Consider the following 25,971-nt stretch of genomic DNA (forward strand, 5'->3'; position numbering starts at 1 on the left):
GCCACACAGAGCATAGCTTGTGGCCCGTCAGAGCTGGAGGACAGACACGGCCCTCTGTCAGCAGCTTTCTGCCTGCTCTGGGACAGGACAGGTGGTCTGTCTGCCCAGCAGGGGTGCCGCTCCACGGAAGCTCAGTAGCAGAACGGGAGAGGGAAGATGGTGAGGTCACAAACTCGGCCCAGCCTCAGGCTTCCCAGCTCACTAGAGCTACCTGTCATCCCTCAGCATGGAGCTCTTTTCTCCTGCTTACACTTTGACCTCATCGTTATCAAGTTGATCAGTGGCGTGGCTCAGTGGCTCTCGGGGCCCCTCAGCCAGCTAGCAGCTGCCAGAAGCTAGCCTGCTGTCCTAACTCCTGGTCCAGTGCTCTCTCCTCCATAAAGAGGAACCTGCAGGACAGACCCAGGAGACAGGTGTGTTTCCTTTGGCCTACATGGCATTGTTAGAACAACTTCATGTTCCCAACGTTTTAAAAAAGTGGAAAATGTCACCGAAACATCTGGATTTTTAGTTTATCTTGAAAACAAAACAAAAACAAAAAAGGGAAGCTGGGAAGTGCTGAGTTCATTTACATCCCTCTTTGGTCCAGCTAAGGACCTGACCCGGGAGTGGTGGTTGCACCCACCCCCAATATCTACTGGGCGTCTGTTTATCCACAGTGGCGCAGAGAAGTGGCTTCTCTGAGCTGGAAGCTTCTAGAGGAAGCCTCCACGCTTCACCCCTCTCCCCCAAAGCTAGTTTATGGGGTAAGCCCTATTTTTCCTCCATATTCCTTTTTTTTTTTTTTTTTAATATATTTTATTGAATTTTTACAGAGAGGAGGAGAGAGGGATAAGAGAGCTAGAAACGTTGATGAGAGAGAAACATCGAAAAGCTGCCTCCTGCAGACCCCCCACCAGGGATGTGCCCGCAACCAATGTACATGCCCTTGATCGGAATCGAACCTGGGACTCTTCAGTCCGCAGACCGATGCTCCACCACTGAGCCAAACCGGTTCGGCTCCATATTCCTATTCTTGATTTCAGGAGTGCTTGAGAGTCAGGAGACCTGGGTTGCCAACCCAGCTGTGCCATTTCGAGGTAATCGAAAACGATGGTATCCTCTGGTCCTCAGCAGTCCCCATCTGTGAAATGGGCTGAGTTCTCTTTGAGTCCTCCCGCGCTGCATCATCTTTACCAGCTCCTGCAGCCACGGAGGGACCCACTCGCACTAGGGGGCGCTAGGACCGCCTCCGAGCCAGGGGCCAGGGCCAGCGAGGGGCGGGGCCAGTGTGAGGCGGGGCCTTTACGGGGCGGGGTCGGCGTGGGCGGGGCCAAGGAGAGGCGGGGTCGGAGGGGGCGGGGCGTCGGCGGGCGGGCCCGGGTGCCAGGTGCGGTTTGGTCCTCCCGGGGCGCCGTAGGCGGTGCATCCTGCTCGCGCCCGGGGCCAAGGTCCTCCCGCGCCTGAGGCGACAGCGGGTGCCGCGAAGAGCCGCCGCGGCCCCCGCCCCTTCCTCCGTGCTTCCGCCCCGGGACCATGGCCGCGCCGGCGGGTAAGCAGGGCCGCGCCATCCGGTCCGCCTCTCTCCCCTCGGAGGCCGGGCCCGGGCGCCTGAGGGGAGCCGGCGGCCTCTCGGGGGTTGGGGCTGAGGGGACCCCCATGCGTGCGTTCGGGCTCCTTAGCGGGAGGATTGGGGGAGCGAGCGCAGCGCTCCCCGAAAACCCGGAGGTGGAGGGGCCGGGGGACTTGGGGCGCTGGAGGCGGAGGGCGCCCCGGGGACCCCGGGAGGAAGGAAGGGGGGGGGTGCTGGCTCCAGCTTTTAGCTGCACTTCGCGCCCGCAGATCCCCAAGTTCACACCTTTCCGAGGAAGCCGCGGGGCCTGGGTTCCCGAGGGGGGGGGGGTTGTGGGGTGTGGGGAGCACGGGATCTGGGGGTTCGGGGCAGTTAAGAGGGGGTGGGAAGTTACCCCGGGGCCTGGGTTTTCTGTGGGAAATGGAGGAGCTCCAAACTGAGGCTGGGCTCCGGGCAGGAAACAGGGGCGTGGGGCTCCCCTTGGGGCGGGAGGCACGGATTGGCGGAAAGGGGGCTGGAGCATCCTCCCTGGGGCTCGGGGTTCTCCCTTAGCCGAAGACATGTGGCCAAGCGCCTCCTGGAGGGAAGAGTTTGCAGGGGTGAAGGGTGAAGGGGTAGCTGGGCCTGCAGCGCCGCCTGTCCCCGCCTGGGTCCCGCACACGCCACCCTGCCGCTTCCTGCCCCCCCCCAGCCCCCCTGCACCAGGGGCTTGTGTGGCCCGGCCCCCAGGTGGCCCAGGGTCAGCGTCCAGAGCTTTCTGGAGGCGGCAGGAGGGAACAGCGGAGGCGGGAGCTGGTCCTGGCTGTCTGCGCCCCACTTCCTGGCTTTCAGTCGGCGGACAGTCACTTCCTCCATCCTGAATGCAGGGACCGGCCGCCGGTGGGTCACTTCCTCGCCGGGGGAGCCCGGGGTTTTCTCCTCGTTCTGGATCATTGGCTTTCGAGAGAGAGGGCTGGGGGGAAACGCACTCTGTCCGTTTCATTTTTCTTTTTTTAGATTTCAGAGCTCTTCAACTCAAATGATTTTATTTATTTTTTAAAGATATTTTATTTTATCAATTCTCGCTGGAGGATACTTTTCCATTGATTTTTAGAGAGAGTGGAAGGGAGGGGGAGGGACAGATAGAGTAACATCCATATGAGAGACACATCCATGTTGTCTCCCGCATGCACCCCTGACCTGCATGGAACCTGGGACCCTCCCGTCTGCAGGCCAGTGCTCTGTCCTCTGACCTAAGCAGGCTAGGGCTCACATGGTTTTCTATGACTCTTTCTAACCTCTGTGTAACGTAGGTCCCGTCTTGCACCTCAGTTCTTGGAAACATGTAAGATCTTGGCGTGCACGTGTCAGTTAGGTTTCCTCTGAGTGAACGAAAAAGCTGTCCCGAGGCATCCAAGCCTCTGGTGCACTCGTTTATACGTCCTACCGTCAGGATGCTTGTTGGCTGTTTCTGTGCCATGAGTGCGCTTAGCCAAGCACGGAGGAGCAGAGGGATGGAGTTCACAGACACTGGCCCGGCCTTGGTGGTGCTGGCAGTCCTAGAGGTGGACAGTAAGTCATGGAGGTAGCAATGGGGATGAGTGCTACAGTAACTGAAATCACACAACGAGGCAGTCAGCCTGCACCTGGGCTGGGGAATGCTTCTCTTTAAAAAGCAAGTGTATGCTTCCCCCTGAGACTCCGTAGAAATTGGTCCTGCAAAAGGAAGGCGAAGGACATTCCGGGCAGAGGGACAGTGTGAAAAGGCAGGAAGGCGTGGAGGACCCTTGAAGAGCTGAGAAAGCCAGCCTGGCTTTTTTATGGGCGAGGAGACTGCGGGGCAGAAACCACCTCCAGGTTCCGCAGCCAGCTGAGTGGCAGTGGCTGGAGTTTGCATTTTCCAACTCGAAATTGAGTGCTTCATCCTCTCTCTCTCACACAAACACCAGAACGGGCTTGCACGGGGAGGCAGAGAAGGAAGTGGGACCTCACCTCTCCCTGCTTCTGGCCAAGCTGTCTCAAGACAACTCTGATCGCTGTGTAACAGGAGAAGCAGCAACGGCGAAATCCAATATTTACGGAGTGCCTGTGATGTCTGAGGCACTGGGCCGGGACAAGGGTTACCTCTGCTACATCCTAACAGCTGCAGGAGCCCGGGAGAGCTAGGGATCGTGTAACTCCCCTTTTACAGAGGAGGAAATTGAGGCTCGGGGACGAATATGCCTTTGTCCAGGGTCACTCAGCTAGCGGGAGAGCCAAGGCTGACCTAGGACTTACCTGTCCCCTTTGTAATGGGCTGGCACACCGTGAGCCCTTAACAAAGATTTGTAGAAATAAATAATGTGATTGGGACCTTGGAGAAATTCCTTGTCTGCTTAGCGTAATGAAGGGAAAGAAAAAATACACAAATCGCAACAAGCTGTATAGTGCACGCACCCTCCCAGGAGCGTGCCTTTCCCCTCCCCCACAGGCATCGTCTCCTCACCTCTCAGGGACCCCAGGAGGCTTGCAACCAGGGCAGCCGTGGGCAGTTCAAACCTGGTGAACCCCTGAACTTGTCCCCAGGCCCCCTTTTCTCTGGGGAAAAAGAAGAGACAAGCTACATAAAGCCTGTGTGTGATCACACTGTGGCGTTTCAGAGGTGAGGAAGAACTGTTCGTTATTCATCCTATAAATTATTGAATTCCTACTGTCTGCCATTTCATCCCCTCTGCTAGGCCCTGGGGGCACTGAGGGGATGAAATAGACCGAATCCTTTCCCCGTGTTCTGGTGGGGAGAGAAGGACAGTAATGAGCTACATGGCTATGGCAGGTCAGGGATAAATGCTCCAGAGAGAAATCAAGTAAGATAAGGACATAGGAGCGGTGGGAGGTCAGGGAGGCCTCTCTGGTCAGTGTCTTCTGAGCAGAGAAAGGAAGCAAGGACTTGAGCCGTTTGAACATCCGGGGGAAGAACATTTTAGACACAATAAGAGAATGACTAAAGGCCCTAAGCCAGGAGTGTGCTTGGCATATTTGAAGACCAGCAAGGTCTCCAGATGGCTACCAGATCTGGTTAGGGAATGCTTCTTTAAGGAGGCAAGATTGAGAAGTTTGGAGGGGGGGGGGGTGCCCTAGCTGGTTTGGCTCAGTGGATAGAGCATCAGCCTGTGGACTGAAGGGTCCCAGGTTTGATTCTGGTCAAGGGCACATGCCCGAGTTGTGGGCTTGATCCGGAGCATGGAGGAGGCAGCCAATCAGTGATTCTCATCATTGATGTTTCTATCTCTCTCTCCCTCTTCCTTCCTCTCTGAAATCAATAAAAAAATATATATATATTTTTTAAAGGGGGATGGGGGCTAGTATCCTGGTTGGGAAGAAACTGGAGTAGGAGTCAAAGTGAGGCAAGTTTCAAGGCTTCCCAAAGGATGGTGAGTTGATCCATGTGGCAGAGGCAAGGATGGGGCAGTGGGGGAGTCATAGGAAGTGCAAGGTAAGGCTGGGAGGGTGGCAGAAGCCAGACTGGAGTGTTTTAATGCCAGGCTTGAGGAATTTTCCAGTCTGCAGTGGAGACCGTAGAGTTAGAGGTAGGAAGAGTCATGATTAGGGCATTGGCTTTTAAACTATCCATCTGGCATGGATAGGCAGCATGAATTGGACAAGACTATACGGTTTTAAAGCTGCATAGAAACACATCAAGAGCTGCATTAAACTCTCCACACGGACGCATCTGTTGGAGGCTGGGTTGATTCCCAGCTTCTGACCAGGACAGCCTGGAGGGGGCTAAGTTTCAGGAACAAATTAGTGAGCGGTGGGCATCGCTTTAGCATTTCAGTCTCTTACAAGTCTATCCTTTTTCTTACTCTTTACCTTTCTTTATACAGTAGCAAGAATTAGATTTTTTTTTTTAATCTATTAATTTATATCCAGTGGTAGCTAGCACATGAAGCCATTGCTTGGTTCTATTCCTGTGTACCTTGAGCGTCCATCCTGGGATTCTGTTTCAGCAGCTCTTCCTTATAATTTATTTTTCGGGAAAGAAAGTCTAAAAGGTAGTCAAATACATAGACTTTGGCGTTAGCAGACCTGTGGTCTCATCCCAGCTCTAACACTTGTTATAGGGCATTTTCGTTTCCTCGTTAGAATGGGAACAATAGCTCTTCAATACTAGTCCTTCGCTCATGGGACCTTTATATTCGATTGATGCATGCTTGCATAGTGCTTAGGACACTGCCTGGCTCATAATAAGCACTGAAAGTAGGGTTTTTCCCTACCCACACACACCCCCTTCATTGATGATGGGTAGAGAACTGCCGTCTGGAAATAGATGCATTGGTTGATCGGTTCTCTGATGGAGATTCTTTGTAGTTGTTCCTCCAGATAAGAAACTGGCGACTCACTCACAGCTACATAAACGTGTGGTTGGAAGGGAGAAACTGAGTGGCCCAAAAGCCACAAGAAACATCTGTCATATTTGTTTCTCTGCCCGGTTTTTTTTTTTTTTTTTCTTCTCTTTTTTAAAATATATTTTATTGATTTTTTTTTTTTTTTTTTTTTTTTTTTTTTACAGAGAGGAAGGGAGAGTGATAGAGAGTTAGAAACATCAATGAGAGAGAATCATCAATCAGCTGCCTCCTGCACACCCCCCACTGGGGTTGTGCCTGCAACCAAGGTATGTGCCCTTGACCGGAATTGAACCTGGGACCTTTCAGTCCGCAGACTGACACTCTATCCACTGAGCCAAACAGATTAGGGCTCTACCCAGTATCTTACTACTCTCCCAAGCTTGCCCTGCCCCCCAGCACCTGGCTCATCCCTCTCTGACATGGCTTATTTCTGCATACCTTTGTCCCTCACACCCCTGGAGTGCTCACCACGGCCCCCCGCAGTGTGTGCCTAGTCGGTGTCTTGCACATGGGCACACAGAAAACACTTTCTGAATTTGTTTTGAAAACATTCCCTCCAGAGTTGGGCGGTTAGTGTTGTCAGCTCACCCTTTCCTCCCCAGCCAAGCCCCTAAATACACACGAAGAAAAGCTGCTCACAATTGAGTTGCCAGCTAAGTGCCCGAAAGTGTGAGAGGTATTTTCACAGATGCGACATTCTTTCTCGTAATCCTCTTGTTACCCTCCTTTTAGGGATTAAGAGACAGGCTCAGAGAGGTTAAATGGTTTGCTTATGGACACAGCCAAGTTTCACACCTGGGTCTAAGTCCAGTTCTGCTTAACCCCTTACACGTGTTCCCTAATAAGCAAAAGGGCCCACGAGAGCAGCAGCAAGAACGAAACCACCTGAGATGCCTCTGTGCCTTCACCTGAGCAACGAGGGGCCCCTGGTTTGGTGCCGCAGGCTCTCAGAGCCGGAGGAATCCTTTGATCTCTCCTTTTATGAGGGAAGACTCTAAGGTCCAGAGAAGTGCAGAAGCTCCTTAAAAAAAAAATCATCTAATCTTTTTTCCCTTAGACACTCCCTCGGGCAATATTTGGTAAGGTAGGGAGGAGGAAAACCCTTTGGGATAAGGGAGAGTATCTAGAGAAGCGTTAATCATTACTGTTAGACTTTCTCCTTGGTAGCAGGAAAATGTGGTCTTTTCTCTCTCGGCTGTTCCCCTGCCCCTCTCCTTTCCCGCTGTATCCGGGAACAAGTGGGGTTTGTGCACCTGACCTGCCAGTTCCCAGGGGGCTCAGCTTGTTGTTTTGTGCTGCCCTGAATCGGCTGGGTGTTGTTCCCGGTTCTCATTGTTTGGTGGAATCTGAGAAGCACCAAAGCTTTTTCTCAAATGAAAGGCTCGGATCTGTGCATGTTGGTTCAGGCTCGGCTTTATGGTCTCGTGAGCTCTCCGGCCTCGGGGACTTCTCACCACTTTGAAGTCTGAGAAGGACTCGTTTGCAGAAGCGCAGCTCTCAGACCAAGGTGAAGGTGAACAGGAGTGTCTTGTGGGAAACGGCCCTGGCTCTGAGCTGGGGCACCAGGCCAAGCCCCGCCACTGAGTGGCTGTGTAGTCTTGAGCATGTCTCACCTTATCGGAGGCCGCATAGGGTAATAAAATGCAACCGATCTACTAGCCTCAGAACCCTTTTGAGCCCCTCCCAGACCAGTTTTCTGATGGTGAGGAAACTTGATTCTCCTTCTCTAAGGCCATTTTTCTTTCAGAAAAAATTAAAGGGTTGGATTAGAAGATTTTTAAAGGTCATTCCAACCTTCACCATCCTGCCATCCTAGTGCCTGCCCATGCATTCACAGATTGTTGGAGGGGCACATCACCAATTATTTATTACGCTGGGAGAGAGAGATGTATATAAACTGAATGTATTTTATACCAGTATGCAAAAGGTCCGGAAAATAAGCCCCTCTGTAATGAGCCATTTGTTGCCATTTTTACCTTGTTTGCATGGCATATTTACCACTTCCTAAAAGCAACAAATTCCCATAATCAAGGCGCAGTTTTCTGATCATTAAGCACCTAATCACCTCCCTCCCTCCCCCCCTTATTGTTTGAGTCTGCTGGGGACATTTATTAATCAGGCTTCCTTTCTGGACTCTTCCCATCAGTAGCCACTGTTGATAAGTCTGCAAATATGAGAGGCAAACACAACAAAAGGAGCGGGTGAACAGCCCAGTACAATGAGGTATTTTCCTAGCAGTGATCGGCAAACTCATTAGTCAACAGAGCCAAATATCAACAGGGCAACAATTTAAATTTCTTTTGAGAGCCACGTTTTTTAAACTTAAACTTCTTCTAACACCACTCTTTCAAAATAGACTCACCCAGGCCGTGGTATTTTGTGGAAGAGCCACACTCAAGGGGCTAAAGAGCCGCATGTGGCTCACAAGCCGCAGTTTGCCGATCACGGAAGGATGTCCCAGGCCGACTGGACTGGAATCTGGATCGGTCTTCCGTTAGATCTCACAGAACACTCTATAAACGTTGTATTATTATATTTATCTTACATTTCCTAGAATGAGGGTTGTAAAAGAGTTAGGATCATCGACTTTCAGGGCTGCATGGGAGCTGAAAATTCCAAGAGTATTCTCTTGATGAGTGTTTGGGCTCAGGAGGTCAAAGGCTCTGGGTAAACATCTTTACTCGAGTACAATCTGATAAGACCACCTGTAGGTAGTCACCCCGGGAGTCAGAGCACTTATTTCTATTTTTTTAAATATATATTTTTATTGATTTTCAGAGAGGGAGAGATAGAAACATCAAAGATGAGAGAATCATTGATCCGCTGCCTCCTGCACTGGGGATCGAACCCAAAACCCAGGCATGTGCCCTTGACTGGAATCAAACCTGGGACCCTTCAGTCCTCAGGCCAACTCTCTATCCAGTGAGCCAAACCAGCTAGGACTCAGAGCCCTTATTCCAGTGAAATCAATCTCTGCTGGCCTTTGGAGCTTATCTTTAGAACGCACCTTTATAGTTGACAAGTGGGTACAATTTTTCAGTTGGATTCACTACTCAGAGCGTTGTCTGTACTGGTCCAGGCTTTCTGTGAGGCCCAGGAGACCTAAAGATCTTCAAAATGTGATCTTTGCCCCTTTGAGCTGGAGGGAAGGGGACAGGGAGGGAGGAGCTGAGGGAGACAGACAAACATAATGCGCTGTAATTACAGAACCAACGACATAGAATAGGTACAGGCAAAATGAAACAAGTGCTGCCTGCCTTTGGGGGACCACCCCGGAAGGACGGAAGCTTGATTTAAGGTTAGTGTAAAGTGTTCTGAACACAGAAAGCCTTGAGGTGTGAATGTTAGGATGCAAGAACGTGAGTGTGGGTGGCAGGAGTAGAAAAATAGGTCAAGATGTGACTAGACCATCCCTTTGTAAGGGATGATGAGAAGTAAAGCTTCTTTGGGGCCACTCTGTGGAGGGCCATTCGTTCCCTCTGTAAATGTTAACGAGAAAAGAAGATTCTGATGAGGGACTGTGGGAGGCCGGGGACAGGTCTTGGTTCCCTCAGTCCTTCAGCACTAACAAGAGCCGGCTGTAATGCTGTGGGAGGAGTCTGTGTTCCTGCCTCAGGACCTTTGCATGTCCCAGCCTCCAATGGAGTCCTCCTCTCCTCCTTTTGTTCATTGCCTCCATAGTTTATATTTGTTCTTTAGAGCTCAGCTTGGAAATGGCTCCCTGGAGGAATATTTGTTTGCTCTACCCTAACCCCATTTTCCTAGTTAAGAACTTGATATGGTCTTCACACCACTTGCCCCAATCCTAATTAGAATAATTATGTTATTGTTCGATATCTGCTGCTTAATCTCACTTTTGTTAGCAGCACAGTGTTAGACACAGAGGTGGCATGCAGTCACTATTTGCTTAAAGAATGACTGAAGCGTGTCTACTGGGTTTAGCAATAAGCAGTCACTGTTGACTTAGGTGAGACAGTTTCTGAGAAATGGTGGAGGTGGAAGTCAGATTGTGGCAGATTGTGCGGTAAGTAGGAAGTTAGGAAATAAGGGCAGGTTTGTGTAGATAGCTTTTTAAAAATATTTATATATTTTATTGAGTATTTACAGAGAGTAAGGGAGAGGGATAGAGTTAGAAACATCGATGAGAGAGAAACATCGATCAGCTGCCTCCTGCACACCCCCACGGGGGATGTGCCCGCAACCAAGGTACATGCCCCTGACCGGAATCGAACCTGGGACCTTTCAGTCCACAGGCCCATGCTCTATTCACTGAGCCAAACCGGTTTTGGCCGTTAGAGAAATCTTGACTTTTGTGCCCGTAGTGCCTAGCCCAGAGCTGGTGCTACTTAAGCGTGAAAAGGCTTTGAATTCCTCCAGACTGGAGAAAACAGGGCGGGCTCCGGAGCGTGTAGCAATACCAAGCTCTCTCTCGAATACCCTCATCACACAAAGCCCTGGTCCTTTTTGCATTCTGGGAACAGCCAAAAGTCATTCCGAGCCAAGATACTGAATCGTTGAGTCAGTGGGTGGTCAGGTTAGAGACTATTACTTTTGGGTTAAAAATTAAAAACAAGAAGCAAGGTGCGGCTTCACAGAATGAGCTCTGCTGGGGCGGGGCAGCAGTTCACAAAGGGACGCCCTTCCATGCAATTGTTCCAAAAATGTTCCCAGCTTGAATCTCCAGAACGTGGGGGGTTCGGTTGGATGTCTGTGTTCATCCAAAACCCGATTCACTTTCTCACCCTCGACCCCACGCCCATCCATAGCCCATTGAATGAGTCTCTCAGTCTTTCTGCTTTGGGGTCTGGGAGGGCGATGGCGCCCTCTCTGGCCTCTTCCACCCAAAGACCAAAAAGGCCCCTCGGGAGAGTCTGAGAGGTTGAGATCCTGGAGGCGAAGGGCGTGTGTATCCCATCACCAGGGAACTGGAGGAAAGGAGCAGGTGAGGAAGGGTTCTAAAGCCGTGGTCGGCAAACTGCGGCTCTCGAGCCAGATGAGGCTCTTTGGCCTCTTGAGAGTGGCTCTTCCACAAAATAACACGGCCTGGGCAAGTCTATTTTGAAGAAGTGGCGTTAGAAGAAGTTTAAAAAATGTGGCTCTCCAAAGAAATGTCCATCATTTGATGTTTGGCTCTGTTGACTAATGAGTTTGCCGACCACTGGTACACACTGGCTTTTTGCTGTGAGAGATGAGTTTGCTGGCCCAGCCACACAGGGATGAACGGCAGCTCAGAAAACATGGAAGCCCGTCCGTACCAGTCAGTCACTGTCAGCCCTGGACTGGCCCAGGGCTCCCCCCTCTCCTGGCTCCCCATCCCACCGCCAGGACCAGCACCAACCCCGTCACCCCGGACCCAGAGCCACAGGGGGAAGAACCAACCCCAACCCCATCTCCCCGGACGGAGCCACAGGGGGAAGGGGACGCTGGTCCCATCTCCCAGGCCCTTCCACACGCACTTCACCCCAAGCAGCTGAGCTTCCATCTGTTTTAAATCATGGCCTCCGGTGAGGCTTTGTGGGGAAAGCACTCAGTGTGAAAACCATTGGAAACCAGCTCAGGGTCAGCCCTCAGGCCCCTGCGAGCTTGCAAGTCCGGTTTTGTGATGGAGCCTTTCTCCCTCACACACCGGCTCCTTAGGAAGCGGGTGCAGGGGGAGCCCCAGTGACTCAGGAAGGTCCCAGTGGAGGTAAAGCCCCCCTGGGACTGGGAGGATGAGGAAGGGCATTCCAGGAGGGGGGAACTGCAGGTGTGAAGGCGGGGAGGCAGGAGAAGCCCGCCGGACTGGGAACTGTGGGAAGCGCTGGAGCCCAGGCCCAGGAACCTGCTGGGTGAGGCGGGGGAGGGGGTCCCAGAACCCGGTGCCTGGCCCCTCTGCCTCCTGTGCTCTCTCCAAGGGTCTGAAGAGGGTCTCACCTGCCTTTTCAGCTTCTGGGGGCTCCTGGCCGCATCATTTCAATCTTTACATGGCCCCTCCTCGTCCTCACGTGCCCACTCTCGCGTGATCACATGGCCCTACCCTTGATCAGGGCTCACTTCTGTTTGTTCATGTGACCCTGCCCCCCTGTTCATGCAGTTACAGCAGTTCACGTGCTCATTTACGGCTGTCCGCGTGGTCCCGCCCCCTTAATCACATGCTCATTTACGGCTGCTCATGTGGTCACACCCCCTTAACCACGTGCTCATTTACGGCTGTTCACATGCTCACAGCTGTCCACGTGGCCAAGCCCCCTTGATTACATGCTCACTTACGAGCTCTTTGGCCCCCTGAGTGTGGCTCTTCCACAAAACACCATGGCCTGGGCGAGTCTATTTTGAAGAAGTGGTGTTGGAAGAAGTTTAAGTCTAAAAAATTGGGCTCTCCAAAGAAATGTCAGTTATTCTGTTGGTATTTGGCTCTGTTGACTAATGAGTTTGTCGACCACTGTTCTAAAGCCTTCCGCCAGCGAGTTCAGTTCCCTGGGCTATGAGGACAGCTGTCTAGGCCCTGGCTGCCCCCACTGCTGCTGACCAATCTTGAAATGGCCGGAGCCGGGCATTGTCTATTTATGGCCCCTGTGCCCGTGGCAGTCTGGAGCTACCCAGAGAGAACAAAGCCGCACACACAGAGAGCACAAGGGAGTCTTGTAACAACCTTGTCCCGCTTTCTAGGGCTCAGTAAGGTACCACGGCTCGATCTCAGCTGCCCTCTTTATTTCAAGAAGTTGGCAGCGGAGCCACACCAGGCATATTGTGTTCTGTCCTTTTTGGAGGGACATGGACCAGTTCTGCTATTGTCCACACTAATACCTCAGCCGGCACAGCCCTTCCCCACCCTCTCTCAGCCTTTGGTAAATCTTCCCCATCTTTCAAGGCTCAGCTCAAGTGTCGGCTTCCCCTACAAAGACTTTCTTGGCTCCCTAAGTGGAACGAGTAGGAATTAACATGGTGGAGGGAAAAGAACGTTGTCTTTCCGATGAGCCAGACCTGGGTTGGGATGCTAGATCTGCCACGTGGCCTGTCACCCGTGGCCCCAAGTTTCAATTCTCCCATCCATTCAATGCCTCGCGGGATTCTTTTGGGAATTAAATGAGACAGTGCCTACCATAATTCTTGGCGTATAAGAGGCATTCATTAAAAGTTTATTCTTCCCCTTCTATACCTGTGACATCTTTCTGCGAGCTAAAATAACTTTGCTTCTGCTTCTGAAAGAGCATCTAAGTGGAAAATGACTATGAGGAAGGATGTTTCTTTTCCCGGTGGATGTGCATCCCAGTGGAGCAGGGATGACGTCATCCAACCGTCTCCAACGCAGAGCTTGGCGGGAACCCATGGGTCCAACAAGCGGACCCATGAGGCTGGTTGAATGCGGGAGCTGGACTAGGTGACGGGAAGTCTGCACACCCAGGGCTTTGGAGGAGCAGACAAAGGCAATACCGTGATGGACCTAGAAAGGACACGTTTCTGGGTGCTGGTTGAGAACAGTTGTAGGAAAGGCTGGTCCGGAAAGAAAAAGACCTTGTTCATTTCATCTGCTCAGAACTATAAGCAAGGACGGACACATCCAGAAAAGGCAGGTTTTGTTTCAGTAGAAAAAGGAACAATCGGAACCATTTTTAAAAATGAATTCTCGCCAAAACCGGTTTGGCTCAGTGGATGGAGCATCAGCCTGTGGACTGAAGAGTCCTGGGTTCGATTCCGGTTAGGGGCATGTAAGTTGGTTGCAGGCACATCCCCATAGGGGGTTGTGCAGGAGGCAGCTGATGGATGATTCTCTCTCATCGATGTTTCTGACTCTCTATCCCTCTCCCTTCCTCTCTGTAAAAAATCAATAAAATAAATTTTTTTTTTAAGTTAAATCTTCCAAAAAAAAAAAAAAAGGAATTCCCTCTCCCCGGGGAGATGGCAGGCAGAGCTTTCGGAGTTGGTGTAGAAAAGGTAATTGTGCATCTGGCCCAACACTGGATTAACCCTTTCAGTTTGAGAATCTGCTCCCTGAGTCTTCTTCCACACAGTGGGAGTCAGTGTCCCTTCACCCGTGGTACTTCCGGCCTCTGACCCCCCCCCCCTGTTTTGTGTGCAGGTGAGGATGCCTGGAGGTGCCGGGGCTGTGGGGACCACGTTGCTCCCAGCCAGAGATTGTACAGGACTGTCAACGAGGCCTGGCACAGCTCCTGCTTCAGGTAAGTGGGTCTATCCTCCTGTCTTGCCGGTGCATTACAGGCCGGGAACGATTTCATTCTCTGGAATATGCAGACACGAGCTTTCGATTTGGAAGTTTCCTTTTCAGTGGGTGTGGGGTGGGGAGGGATGTGCCAGGTGCAGCTGGAGGTGGTGGGGGGATGAGAGAAAGTCTTTCCAGGGAGTCCCCGCATTCTCACTTAAATAATGTTTTTATTGATTGATTTGAGACACACACACACACCCATTTGTTTTACTTATTTATGCATTTATTGGTTGACTCTTGTACGAACCAATGCCCTGGCCAGAGATTGAACCCGAAACCTTGGTGTATCAGGATGATGCTCCAATCAACCGAGCTCCCTGGCCAGGGCCACCCTCACGATTCAGGTGAGGAAACTGAGGCCCACGCCTACACTTCCGACTTTGCAGGTGCCTCAGGCTTGTTTGGAGGGCAGTTGGCGAAGCCAGCTCTTCTTCGCAGCAGGCTGCCCACCTCGTTTCGGGCTTTTTGGTTTTTGTTGCACGTGTATTTTTTTTTAGTGTGTCTGTCTGTGAACACTGTCCCAGAAAAATGAAAAGGAGCTTGCAGTATAGAAAGAAAAAAATAGCTTTAAGATTGAATGGGGCCCTAACAGGTTTGGCTCAGTGGATAGAGCATCGGCCTGCAGACTAAAGGGTCCCACGTTCGATTCTGGTCAAGGGCATGTACCTTGGTTGTGGGCACATCCCTAGTGGGATGTTTCTCTCTCATCGATGTCTCTAACTATCCCTCTCTGAAAAAGAAAAAAAAAACAACAACAATAAAATACATATATTTTTTAAAAAGATGTTATCTTTAGCCCAGCCAGCTTGGCTCAGTAGTTTGAGTGTAGACCTATGAACCAGGAGGTCAAGGTTCAATTCCTGGGTCAGGCACATGAATGGTTTCGGGCTCAACCCCAATGGAGGGCATGCAGGAGGCATCTGATCAATGATTCGTCATTGATGTCTCTCTCTCTTCCTCTCTGAAAACAATAACATATATACAAATGTATATATTTTTAAAAGATGTTATCTTTAGCCTGCCAGACCTTGTGACTATTAGTCAGGTCCTGACTACTGGGTAACTGTCTCTGCTCTTGGGGAGTTGCTGATTATCTGCTCCTGCTTTTTGTTATTAACTTCATTGTAGTTCTTTCAAAGACAGCTCATTTTCTTGATTGGTTCCTGCTATCCAGGGCTCCATTTCTTCCTCAGGAAAATACAGATGTTAAGAATCTATCTCAGACCTGAAATAACATATGGCGAGGGCACCCACGGAACGGTCATTCCTCTCCCCTGCGAGGTTAGAGTCTGCGAGGTGGAGCTGGTCTTTGCAGCCTCCGGAACACAGAGCAGCGCCTGGCCCGCGGTCGTTTCTCCTCGGAAGCTGGGTGGCCCCCGCGGTCTGAAGCCGTGGGCAGTGCTCACATCCTCAGACTGAGACCGACTAGACAGGCACCACGCGCTCTGAATTCCAGCACCCACGGACGTGCTGATATCAAGTAATCTGACCTTTAAGCGCTTGCCGCCACCGGGAGCTACGTGGGGGGGTTAGCCCCGAGAGCTCCGGCCTCTGGGAGAGTTGGAGGGGAACCAGCGATTTTCTGCCCTTTCAGCTCTAGCACAGAGCTCCCCAGGCTTCTCGGGATCTAATTGCCTCTGTTCCTCCTCCGTTTGCTTTCAGGGAGGTGGATTGTATTGTACCTTTCCTCTGCCTTCCAGTGAGATAGGTACAGACTGTCAGAGCTACCAAGGACCTTACAGATAAAGCTTTGGGCCGGCCCTTTTGTTCTAGACCTGAGGCTACAGAGCCACGTCCGAACCTGAGTTCCCAGGCCAGGACTTGCCTTGCATCTAACCCATAGGGTCGGTATTTGTCCTTGCTGTTTTCCTGTGTGTATGACTATTTCCTATCCAAAATAAGCAAGACCAAAAATGAGGGAAGCTAATCTTCAGAGTTTTGGATTCTCCTATAGTTAAAGAACTTAAGAACTAATAAGGGACCACATACTATATGATGCTCTACCAACCCTTTCATATCAGAGATGAGAGGCCTCGAACCAAAAAGACAGAAAAGGAGTTCTACCAACAGGCTATGGATGACAGGAGCTGGCCTTAGAACTGAAGTCTTGGGTTATTTGTAGGTCTGATCAGATGCTAGCTTGTTAGCTAGAACCCTGTGTGAGGAGAGACACACACACAAATACATGTGCATACACATGTAAGGCATGTTACCACGGTAGATAAGAGAGCAGGCTGTGGATGAGACGGTCTGATTTCAAATCCTGGCCTTGTAGTTCATTAATTGGCCTCAGGTGACTGCCCTGAGCTTCAGGCACCTCATCCATAAAATGGGACTATGACTAGTACTCATGCCCAGCTGGTGTGGCTGGCTCAGGTGTTGAACATCGGCCTATGAAACAGGAGGTCACGGTTTGATTCCTGGTCAGCGCGCTTGCCCACATTGTTGATCTCCAGTAGGGGGAGTGCAGGGGGCAGCCAATCAACAATTCTCTCTCATGGCTGTTTTTATCTCTCTCCCTCTTCCTCTCTGAAATAAATAAAAATATATGAGAGAGAGAGAGAGAGAGAGAGAGAGAGAGAGAGAGAGAGAGAGAGAGAGAGAGAGAGAGAGAGAATGAATGAGAGAATAGTACTCATCCCACAAAATTGTTGGGGAAGGTTAGATGTGATAACCCTATATAAAGTGCTTAGCATAGCACCTGCTACATAAAAAACTCTTAATCAGAAGCTGTTACTTTATATTGTGAGTGTGTATCCACTTAACATTCATGTATTTATTTTTCTTATTACATACACACTCATTTGTCATCTGATGCGATGCGGTACCTCCGGGATTAAGGTTAGCTTTGAGCTTCCCTTGCATAATTAAAGCAGAGCTCAGGTCTCAGTCTGGAAGTAGAGCATCCAGGACAGATTGACAGCGTTGCCTCCAGGACAGACTCCCCCTAACCCAGCCCTATTGAAGGAGCCTGTCTCCCCGCTCCTGAGCCTTCCCTCCCACAAACGGAATGACTTCAGAGCCTGGCCATTCGCACCGGGGACAAAGGCTGCTTTGGAGCCCACTTGACTTCTGCCCAAATGGGAGGGAGGACTGTGTTGTCTGCCTCCAGAAGGAACCTGGGTTACGAGGAGCGTGAAGCATCAGCCTGAACGGACTTTTAACACGTCTTCCACCCCAGCTCACTCTGTTAGAAGCAGGACCCTCTCCCTTCATTCTCCCAAAGATACTCATTCTTCAGACTCCCTCTCAGCCTCGCTCTAACCCAGCGGGGCTATAGTTACAATAAAGGAAATAACTTCTTCTCCCCACCCCCACACCTTTGTTTTCCTAATCACAGGGTGGGGCTGGCTATTGAATGGAGAAACTGCTGGGGTTTGGCTCCCAACTCCTCCCCTCCCCTTCTGTTTACACTACCCTATCCTCCACCTGCAGCCACATCCCTAACCCGCCTCTCACAGCCTTCAGCCTTCCGCCAGTTTGTCAGGTCCCCGGGGACAATAGGAAGCCACTGACTGCTGGAACCCGGAACTATCCAGTGGAGGCCAGCTGACAGATATCCTGAAAGCAGCCCAGCCTGTAATTGTGCCAATGCTGCTGGGCACCTGGCCAGGACCCCTCTGATCTCTGGACACCTGGCTGACCAGGCCTCTCGCTTCCTCTCAGCCTTTACAGCGGGCCTGCTGGGATTCTAACACTTCCCTGGCCTTCCCTTTCCTTGAGCAGCGCCACTGGTTCCAGAGCTGGGGCCATGCTCTCTGAAGCCCTCTCACTGGGGGGAGGGGAGGAGAGGCCCGGAAAGCAGCCCGACTGGATGTTGTTCTGTAGCCGAAGTCAAAGGGGAGAGCTGTGAACGGTGACCTGGCCTCTTGGCATGTTTGCAAACCAGAGGGCCTTGGGAAGTTTTCTGACTATTGTTCTTTCACCCTCATCAGAGGTGTTCGGCCAGGAGGAGGGGCGAAGGGAGGAAGGAAAAGCTGCCTGTCTTGGTCTTTGTGGCCGCTGCCTGCGACTCTGTTCCGTGCCCCGGTTCCTAGCAGCATTATCAGAGGGGGAAAGCCACCATTCTCATGGCTCCTGGGAACGGCCCAGGGCCTCCTTTCTCAGGATTATGAACTTTCTCTTTTGAGAAGTGATTTCTCATGGCCGTCTTCTAGAAAAGAGGTTGTCACTTCATCAGACGACAAGCCATTTCCGCTCCGTTTGTGACTCCAGGAAAGTCCAGTGAAGAAACGGAACGCGTAGCTGCGTCTCGACCAGAAGCTGTGGTGTAACAGGTGGTGACGGTGTTGTAATAGGTTGGTGACAGTGTTTTTTTGTGATGCTGAAAATCATACTCGTTTTCTCACCCACACCCCCATTGAAACCATTACAATTACAGTAATAGGTCACATTGATTAAACGTTTCCTCTGCTCCAGACACTGTCCTAAGCATGTCACATGCATTATCTTATTTAATTCCTGCAACAACCTAATACCTGTAGATTTGGCCTTAACCTGTTTTACAAAATAGGGAAATGGAGGTTCCTTGCTCACAGTCACAGAGCTAGAAAGTGGCATAGCTGGGATTTGCACCCTGGCGTTCTGAATCCATCCTTGTAAGAGTCTCTGCCTTCTTGAGGATGGGTATGTCATTTATATTTCGTTTAACTTCTCCAAGGCTCCCTCTCCCGTGACTTCAGGGTAAGAACACTCACCCTGCCTGCCACACACCGGGTATCAGATAACATTGAAGGGTTCATGAATTTTCAGTAAAAGTGCTCTTAAATGTCTCCTGCCGGACTCCTGGATTGGGAGTCAGTGGAACAACCCTGCCACCTGCTGTTGTACTGTTGATGCTGCTGCTGCTGCTGCTGCTGCTCCTGCTACTGCTGCGTTTATGGACGCACAGCCCTTGCTTCTAATTTGCTCATTTGTCCAGTTTATCGCTAAGGAAACAGCCAGAGAGCCGGTCAATAGGGCTAGCTGTCCTACAGGGGGCTGGGCTTCCTGACAGAGGAAGGGAAGGACAGACACCTGGACCTTTCCCCACCCCCACAAGGGACTCTGGCGTTAACATAGTGTGGGACTCCGAGTGTGCAGCAGCATGTAACCTTCCGTGGGCCTTAACCCCGCTCTGTTCTCGGGGAAGAGAGAACTAAGACCTTCTAGAAGGCCCACAGCTGCTATTCAGGGCAGAGGTGAAGGGGGGTAGGGGCGGGGCCAGGGATAGATGATGGCTATTTATTAAGCATCATATTGAGAGTTTCACTTACGTTATCCGATTCAGTCCTCACAATGACCCTGCAATCCCATTTTAGAGTAAATCGGGAAGCCCCAGGAAGGTGGTATAACTTACCCAGGTCACACAGAGCTGACATTTGAACTCAGGTCCCCCTAGCTCCCAAGAGGGTCCTCTTTACACGGAGGCTCCCAGGAAAGAATCACAAGAGCCGGATTTTAGTCTTGGCTGAGCCAGTCTGGTTGTGTAACCGTGAGCCAGCTCCGGTGCCGCTGCGGTGCCGGTAAATGCCCCCTTGGGGAGAAGGCGTGAGGCCTAAGGAGGTAATGGCGCGGAAAGCACTCTGAAGGCAGTAGAATGGCGCAATGAGACGGGCTAGCAGCACACTTGGCAACACTGTGCTCCTTAAGCCGACCAGCCGCTCACATACAAGTCTGAGCACCGTCTGCTGTATCAAAGGCACCAAACCAAATGCTGCTGGGGATGCAGAGGTGACATACTGGCCTGGTCTAACTGGCGCCCTCAGACCGCTGAAAAGCAGGGAACAGCCCTGGCCAGTGCGGCTCAGCTGTTTGGGCATCATCCCACATACCAAGAGGTCACCGGTCCGACTCCCAAGCAGAGCACATCCCAGGTTGCGGGCTTGATCCCCAGCAGGGGCACGCAGGAGGCAGCCCTCAGTGCTCTCCCTCTCCCTCCCTCTCTCTCTCAAATCAAAACGTAGTTTAAAGAAACAGAAAACCGGGTAACAATGGGAAGCGTTCCTGAGAGTGGGCTCTAGTCTGGCTACCGTCTGTCCCTCCCTGAAGCAATGTGCTCTCAGTCACGTTCCGGAGACAGAGTCCTGGGTCCATCCACCGGCCACTCTCAGTGTTCATCTTCTCAGACCTCCCGCTCTGCACTGGAGGTGCTGAAGTGAGTCTGCCTTTGGACTCAGGCTGCTTGAGTTTCCATCCAGCTTCGTTTAGCCACCTGACCTTGAGTCAGCTCAGCTGGTTAATCTTTCTTTGCCAGTGTCCTCACTATAAAGGGGAAATAATTCTCACCTTAAAAGGTTGTTATGCCCTAGCTGGTTTGGCTCAGTGGGTAGAGCGTCGGCCTGTGGACTGAAAGGTCCCAGGTTCGATTCCCGTCAGGGGCATATGCCTGGGTTGCGGGCTCAATCCCAGTGGGGGGCATGCAGGAGGCAGCCAGTCAGTGATTCTCTCTTATCATTGATGTTTCCATCTCTCTCTCCCTCCCTGAAATCAATATATATATATATATAATTTTTTTTTTAAAGGTTGTTATGTGGATTGAATTTGATCAGTGCCTGGCCATAGTTAGGATTAAATAGATGTTAGCAGTTGTTATTAGTGTCTTTGTTGCTCTTTTTTTTTTTTTGCTTGTTTTGTTAATCTTCATCCAAGGATATTTGTTTCATTGACAGAGAGATAGAAACTGATCAGCTGCCTCCTGCACACCCCCTACTGGGGATTGAGCCCGCAATCCAGGCATGTGACCTGACTGGGAATGGAACGGGTGAACTCCAGGTTCATGGGTTGATGCTTAACTAATGACCCACACTGGCCAGGTTTTACCAATGATTTTTAGAGAGACTGGAAGGGAGGGAGAAAGTGTATGTGGGGGAACATTGATGTGAGAGAGAGACATTGATTGGTTGTCTTCCCCCTGTGTCCCCGACCAGGCCAGGGACTGGAGATTGAATCTACAGCCCAGGTACATGCCCTTGAATGGTAATCAAACCCACGAATCCTCCGTACTCAGGCCGAGGCTCTAACCACTGAGCTACCGGCCAGGGCTCTTCGTCACTCTTGACACAGTCTCTTTTCTTGACTTTCATATCATTCCACATTCTCCTGGTTTCCCCCGACTTCTCTGGTCATTCCAGTTTGCTTATCCTCCTCTATCTAGCTGTGAAATGCTGCCATTTCTCCAGGCGTCTGTTGTCCTCCACACACTGATAAAGCCCAAAATTAGTCTCTTCTGTCCAAACCTTTCCACTGATCTCTAGGCCTGTTTTTCCTGTCATTCTCCACATGCCCAGGTGAGTGTCTTGCAGGCATCTCAGACCCAGCTAGACTTTCCGTCTTCCTCGCACAGCGGCTCCTCTCCCTGCCACCTGTCCCATTGAATGGATGTACCAACATCCACTCACCATCCGAGCCAGGTCCTGGGAGTCTTTCTGATCCCTTTCCTCTCATTCTCCACATCCACGCCTGTCCGTTTTGTCTCCAGATTATATTTTTGAGTGTGTCCACTTCTTTCCATTTCTCCTTCCACCCCCTGATAAGGCTACAATCCTCTTACGTATAGGACCAAAATAGCCTTGTAACTGTCCACAGTCACTCTGCACCCCAATCCATTCCCCACAGAGAGGTAGCCAGAGTGAGTGATTTTTTTTTTAAAATATATTTTATTGACTTTTTACAGAGAGGAAAGGAGAGGGACAGAGAGAGAGAGAGAGAGAGAGAGAGAGCTAGAAACACTGATGAGAGAGAAACACTGATCAGCTGCCTCCTGCACACCCCCTACTGGGGATGTGCCCCCAGCCAAGGTACATGCCCTTGACCGGAATTGAACCTGGGACCTTTCAGTCTGTAGGCCGATGCTCTATCCACTGAGCCAAAGCGGTATCGGCCAGATATTTAAAGGAAATATCTGAGCACACACTTCCATAACTTTTCAGCGTTCTTGGGTAAAGACCAAAGTCCTTCATGTGACCTCCAGAGCCCCCAACCCCCCCTCCAACCTAATCCCTCACCCCCCACTATGGTCTGGCCTCTCCCCACTGCCTCCTGCTCTCCCTGCGTCAGCCTCACTGCTCTTCTTCACAGGGTCTAGCACGCACCCTTCTCCCCTCGGACATGACCTTTGTTCCTGCCTTTGTTCCTGCGTTCCCTCTGCTAGGAATGCTCCCTCCCCTCTCCGGCCTAATGAACTCCTGCCCATTCTCCAGATGGTTACCTGGATATCTCCGGGAAATAGTTACAGACTAAGACGTCATGGTCCCTGTCCTACGCCTTCATAAGAAGCCTCCCTTTGAAGCTGCTTTTTACTGTTTCAGTTTCACGTTTATTTGATCATCTTAATGCCATCCTGAGACTTAGAAGATTCTGCAGGCGCACCGTGGTCAGGGACCAGGGGATTTCTGCCCTCATTGTGCCACCGCTGAGCACGTGGTCGGAGAGTTGCCAGGGTGGCCAAGGGCTATGATGTAAGAGAGGCCTTTCCCTGCCCTGGCCCTCGCCCTCCCCCATGGCCCTCTCTTTTGCAGTCACCACGGGCCAGTTACTGTAAACGGCAGGGAGGAATCGGTTCCCGGCATTGGGCTATTTTGGAAAATTGCCTGTGAGCGTTGAGGTGAGAAGTTATAAAGATGTGTCTCCTGTCCCCAGAGGAGTCAGAAAGTCTGACCCAGGAGTCCTGGCCAGCGGCACTTCCCTACAGGTACAATCCAGACAAGAACCAACCCCGGACAGAGAGAGAGAGGCAGTAGAAGGAAGAATGAGGTCAGCTACTATAGCCCAATCTAATTGTGAATTGCTCTGAAACGTGACAAATCTCATTGCTAAGAGTAAGTGTTTTTATTTTAATTTTTAATTTTTAATTTTAGAAATCTTTGAAGGATGGCATTAGCTAAAGATGCCCATTAGGTAGAGAGTGGAAGGAATGGGATTCTTACAAAGTGTCTTTTACCTGTGTGTGCTTTACGGTGGAGAGGGGTGGGGAGGTTGGTGATTCCACAAGAAATTGGAAATGGAAGTTTGTCCTCTGGGGCTGAACGAGTTAGATACCCACGTTAGGAGAGTGTGTGTCATGTGTGGTAGGTGAGAGCACAGACTCTATGTTGGTTCAAATCCTGGCTCTGCCACTTACTAGCTATGCATCTTGGGCAAGTTACTCACCCTCTCTGTGCTTAATTTATCATCTGTGAAATGGAGATACTGACCTACTGCTGGTTCCTAGTGTTATCGCGAGGGGTAAATGTACAGAGTGACACTCAGGAGTGTTAGCCATCCTTTATTAGCGGAGCCAAATGGCTCCCCGGGCTGAACAATATGCAAATTGGTGATTGTTATGCATCTAAAGAAGTAATGATTTTTTCCCCCCATTAAAAATTAGTTTTTAAAAAATACAGTAGAATATTGAGTGGCCAGCAGTGAAAGAGAAAGTGAAAAGTCCGTGAGGCAAAACTATAGTAGTGTGTCCAGAGACTGAGTCTGGATTTGGTTACCAGAAAGGGGTTCTTTGTTACAGGCAGGGCTGGCTTGGCTGGCCTCCCTCCTGCCAGCGTGAAATGTCTCTCCATGGCTTCTCGTTTCCCTTCAAGTCCATGCGCACAGAGGGACCTTCTCATGCTTAGCTCAGCTTCCTGGGGCTCTTGATGACAGGAAAGGTCCAGAGGTAGGATCTGTGTACGGTATGTGGGTATTCTGATTTCAAGTGACCGTTTGTAAGTGGACCGTGGGATGGATGGATGGTTACATAGAAGCATCTAGAATGCCTGCATCTCTGGGTATTGCGAAGGCCTGTTTCTGGACCAGTTGGGCCAAAAATGAGGCCTGGATGAGGGTCATTGTCCAAGATGACGCTAACCTCTGGGTGGTCAGCCAGTCAGCCTTTCTCCAACCACAGCCCCTCCCTCGTGGCTACCTTCGGCATGGACATACCGGCGTGGAATGTTTTTGCTCACCTAACTCCTTCCCTTTACAGAGGAATCTGTGGGAGCCCAGACAAGGTTTAATGGCTTGCCTCATTAAACAGAGGACAACCTGTTTTAAGATAGGTTGCATTTTCCGGTCTTCTCTGACCTACCACCTAGTTCCTAGTGTTATTGTGAGGGGTGAGTGTACAGAGTGGCACCATGAGGGTTAGCCATCTTTTATTAGCGGAGCCAAATGGCTCCCCCGGGCTGAACAGTATGCGAGTTGGTGATTGTTAAGCATCTTCTCCGGGCCTTGGCGTGGAAATTTGTTCAGGTGTCCAAGGCATTCTCCCCCCGGTCCAGCCAGGAGACCATCGGTGTAAACACGGCCTTTGGCATTGAATGTTGGCTGTTCCATTTTCTAAAGTTAGTATCACAGAGCAACAGCGGATGGTTATCTACAAGAGATTACCATCTCGTTCTTATGAGCTTACATCCCGGGCAGAAACATCTCAGCCATTAAAATGACCAACTCGGTAGAGATGTGGCCTGAGGATGAAGCCATCGTCTGCTGGTAGGATCACTCGTTGGCCAGCAGACCGGTCACGTGGCCATCTACACGGCCGAAGGTGGACTCGAGAGAATCAAACCAGCAACTAAAGACCAGCGCTCTCTGGTGTTTCAGGTTTAGCCTCCTGCTCGTTGGGAACCTCTGCTCATGTAATCACCTCTGATGACTTTTCACTGCGCCTAGGCGGCTCTTTGGCCCGTCAGACCTTCACCTGGGTGCTCGGCCCCTGCTCTCCTCCACCATCCCAGCCTCCTCTCTGGTTGCTCCTGCACTGGAGCTTACGGGCCATACTCGGTTATGGCTTGTTGCGTTTGTACATGTGGTGCCTTCAGGTTGAAATGCTTTTGTCTCCCTGGCGATCATCATTTAGAGTGATACACTACCTCCTCATGGGGAGGAGCCTCCCCAAAGCCCCCCTCACCTCTCCCCAGCCAATCAGAGGAGACCTTTTCCTTCGTCTTTGTCATTTTCCTCAGGCCTCAGTGACAGCCCTGTCACTCTTAGAGTATGACCTTCTTTTAAGTCTGGAGCCCCATATCTGGTTGGTCTTTGTATCCCAGGGCTTAGCGGAGTACCTAGAACAGGTGGTTCTCAGTGTTTGCTGGCGAGTGACCTTTCTCTCTGGACACTTGGGTCAAGCCCTTCCAGTGTGCATCATCGCATCGCTTTGCTCTGTAGTCTCCCAGACAAGAGCTTTTCGTTTGAAGGGGGGGGAAGCATGGAATAAGACTTCTGTCTGTAAATGTCATTCTGAAGTCTAAAATCGGCCAAGTCTAAAGCCTTGCCCTAGCCGGTTTGGCTCAGTGGATAACACACTGGGGTATGAATGGCCAGCCGCTTGTCACGTCTGGCGACCCGTCCTTCCGGGGTTCCTCCTGAAGCCTGGATTTCCGGGGGGCAAATGGGTCCCCCGTAGGAGGGGCTTCTGCTTCAGCTCCGAACGTAAGAGGCGGGGCTGCCCCTCTTTGGGGGAGGCAGTTTCTGTGGCCTTGAGACGACCTCTCACTGGTTACCCACCCACCCACCCACCGAGTCCTTTGTGAGGGGCGTGGGGGGAGCAGAGAGCGCCTGCAGCCTCCCGCTCGCATTCCTAGACACCGACTCACTGCCCGCCACCGCTGGAGCGCAGAGCTGTGTGAAATGTCAGGAGGAGTTATGCTCACGGCTCCCCGGCCCCTGCCTCTCTGTGGCTTGCGTTTTCTCCCATCCGCATTCTGTTCATCAGATGGGAAATCAGAGGGTGCAATCAGGAGACAATTTGCTAGTTCCAGACTTAATTTGGGGCCCCCCGTCTTGCCTGATAGGATTACAGGGGAACGCAACGGGGTTTTCGGTGAGAAATAGTTAGCTCTGCGGCTGGAGAAAGAAAGCTCTCAGCTCTCCAGCTGTGCAGCCCTCTCAGCGTCCTGGGC

At 51.1% G+C, this 25,971-nt stretch overlaps 1 protein-coding gene across 2 annotated transcripts in view; it reads left to right on the forward strand.

Annotated features, from left to right (window-relative positions):
* Positions 1-1,383: 1,383 nt before the first annotated feature.
* Positions 1,384-25,971, forward strand: part of LIMK2 (LIM domain kinase 2) — a 51,540-nt gene continuing 26,952 nt past the window's right edge. The window contains exons 1-2 of one of the 2 annotated variants that reach the window (XM_036449679.2): positions 1,384-1,531; positions 13,976-14,075. In XM_036449679.2, coding sequence (XP_036305572.1) covers positions 1,516-1,531; positions 13,976-14,075 — 116 coding nt within the window. In that variant the 5' untranslated portion in view covers positions 1,384-1,515. The remainder of the gene's footprint in view (positions 1,532-13,975; positions 14,076-25,971) is intronic. The other variant, XM_036449675.2, reaches the window with a different exon arrangement.

Source organism: Pipistrellus kuhlii, unplaced genomic scaffold (assembly GCF_014108245.1).
Source record: "Pipistrellus kuhlii isolate mPipKuh1 unplaced genomic scaffold, mPipKuh1.p scaffold_m20_p_20, whole genome shotgun sequence".
In the NCBI taxonomy this organism is placed as follows: Eukaryota; Metazoa; Chordata; class Mammalia; order Chiroptera; family Vespertilionidae; genus Pipistrellus; species Pipistrellus kuhlii.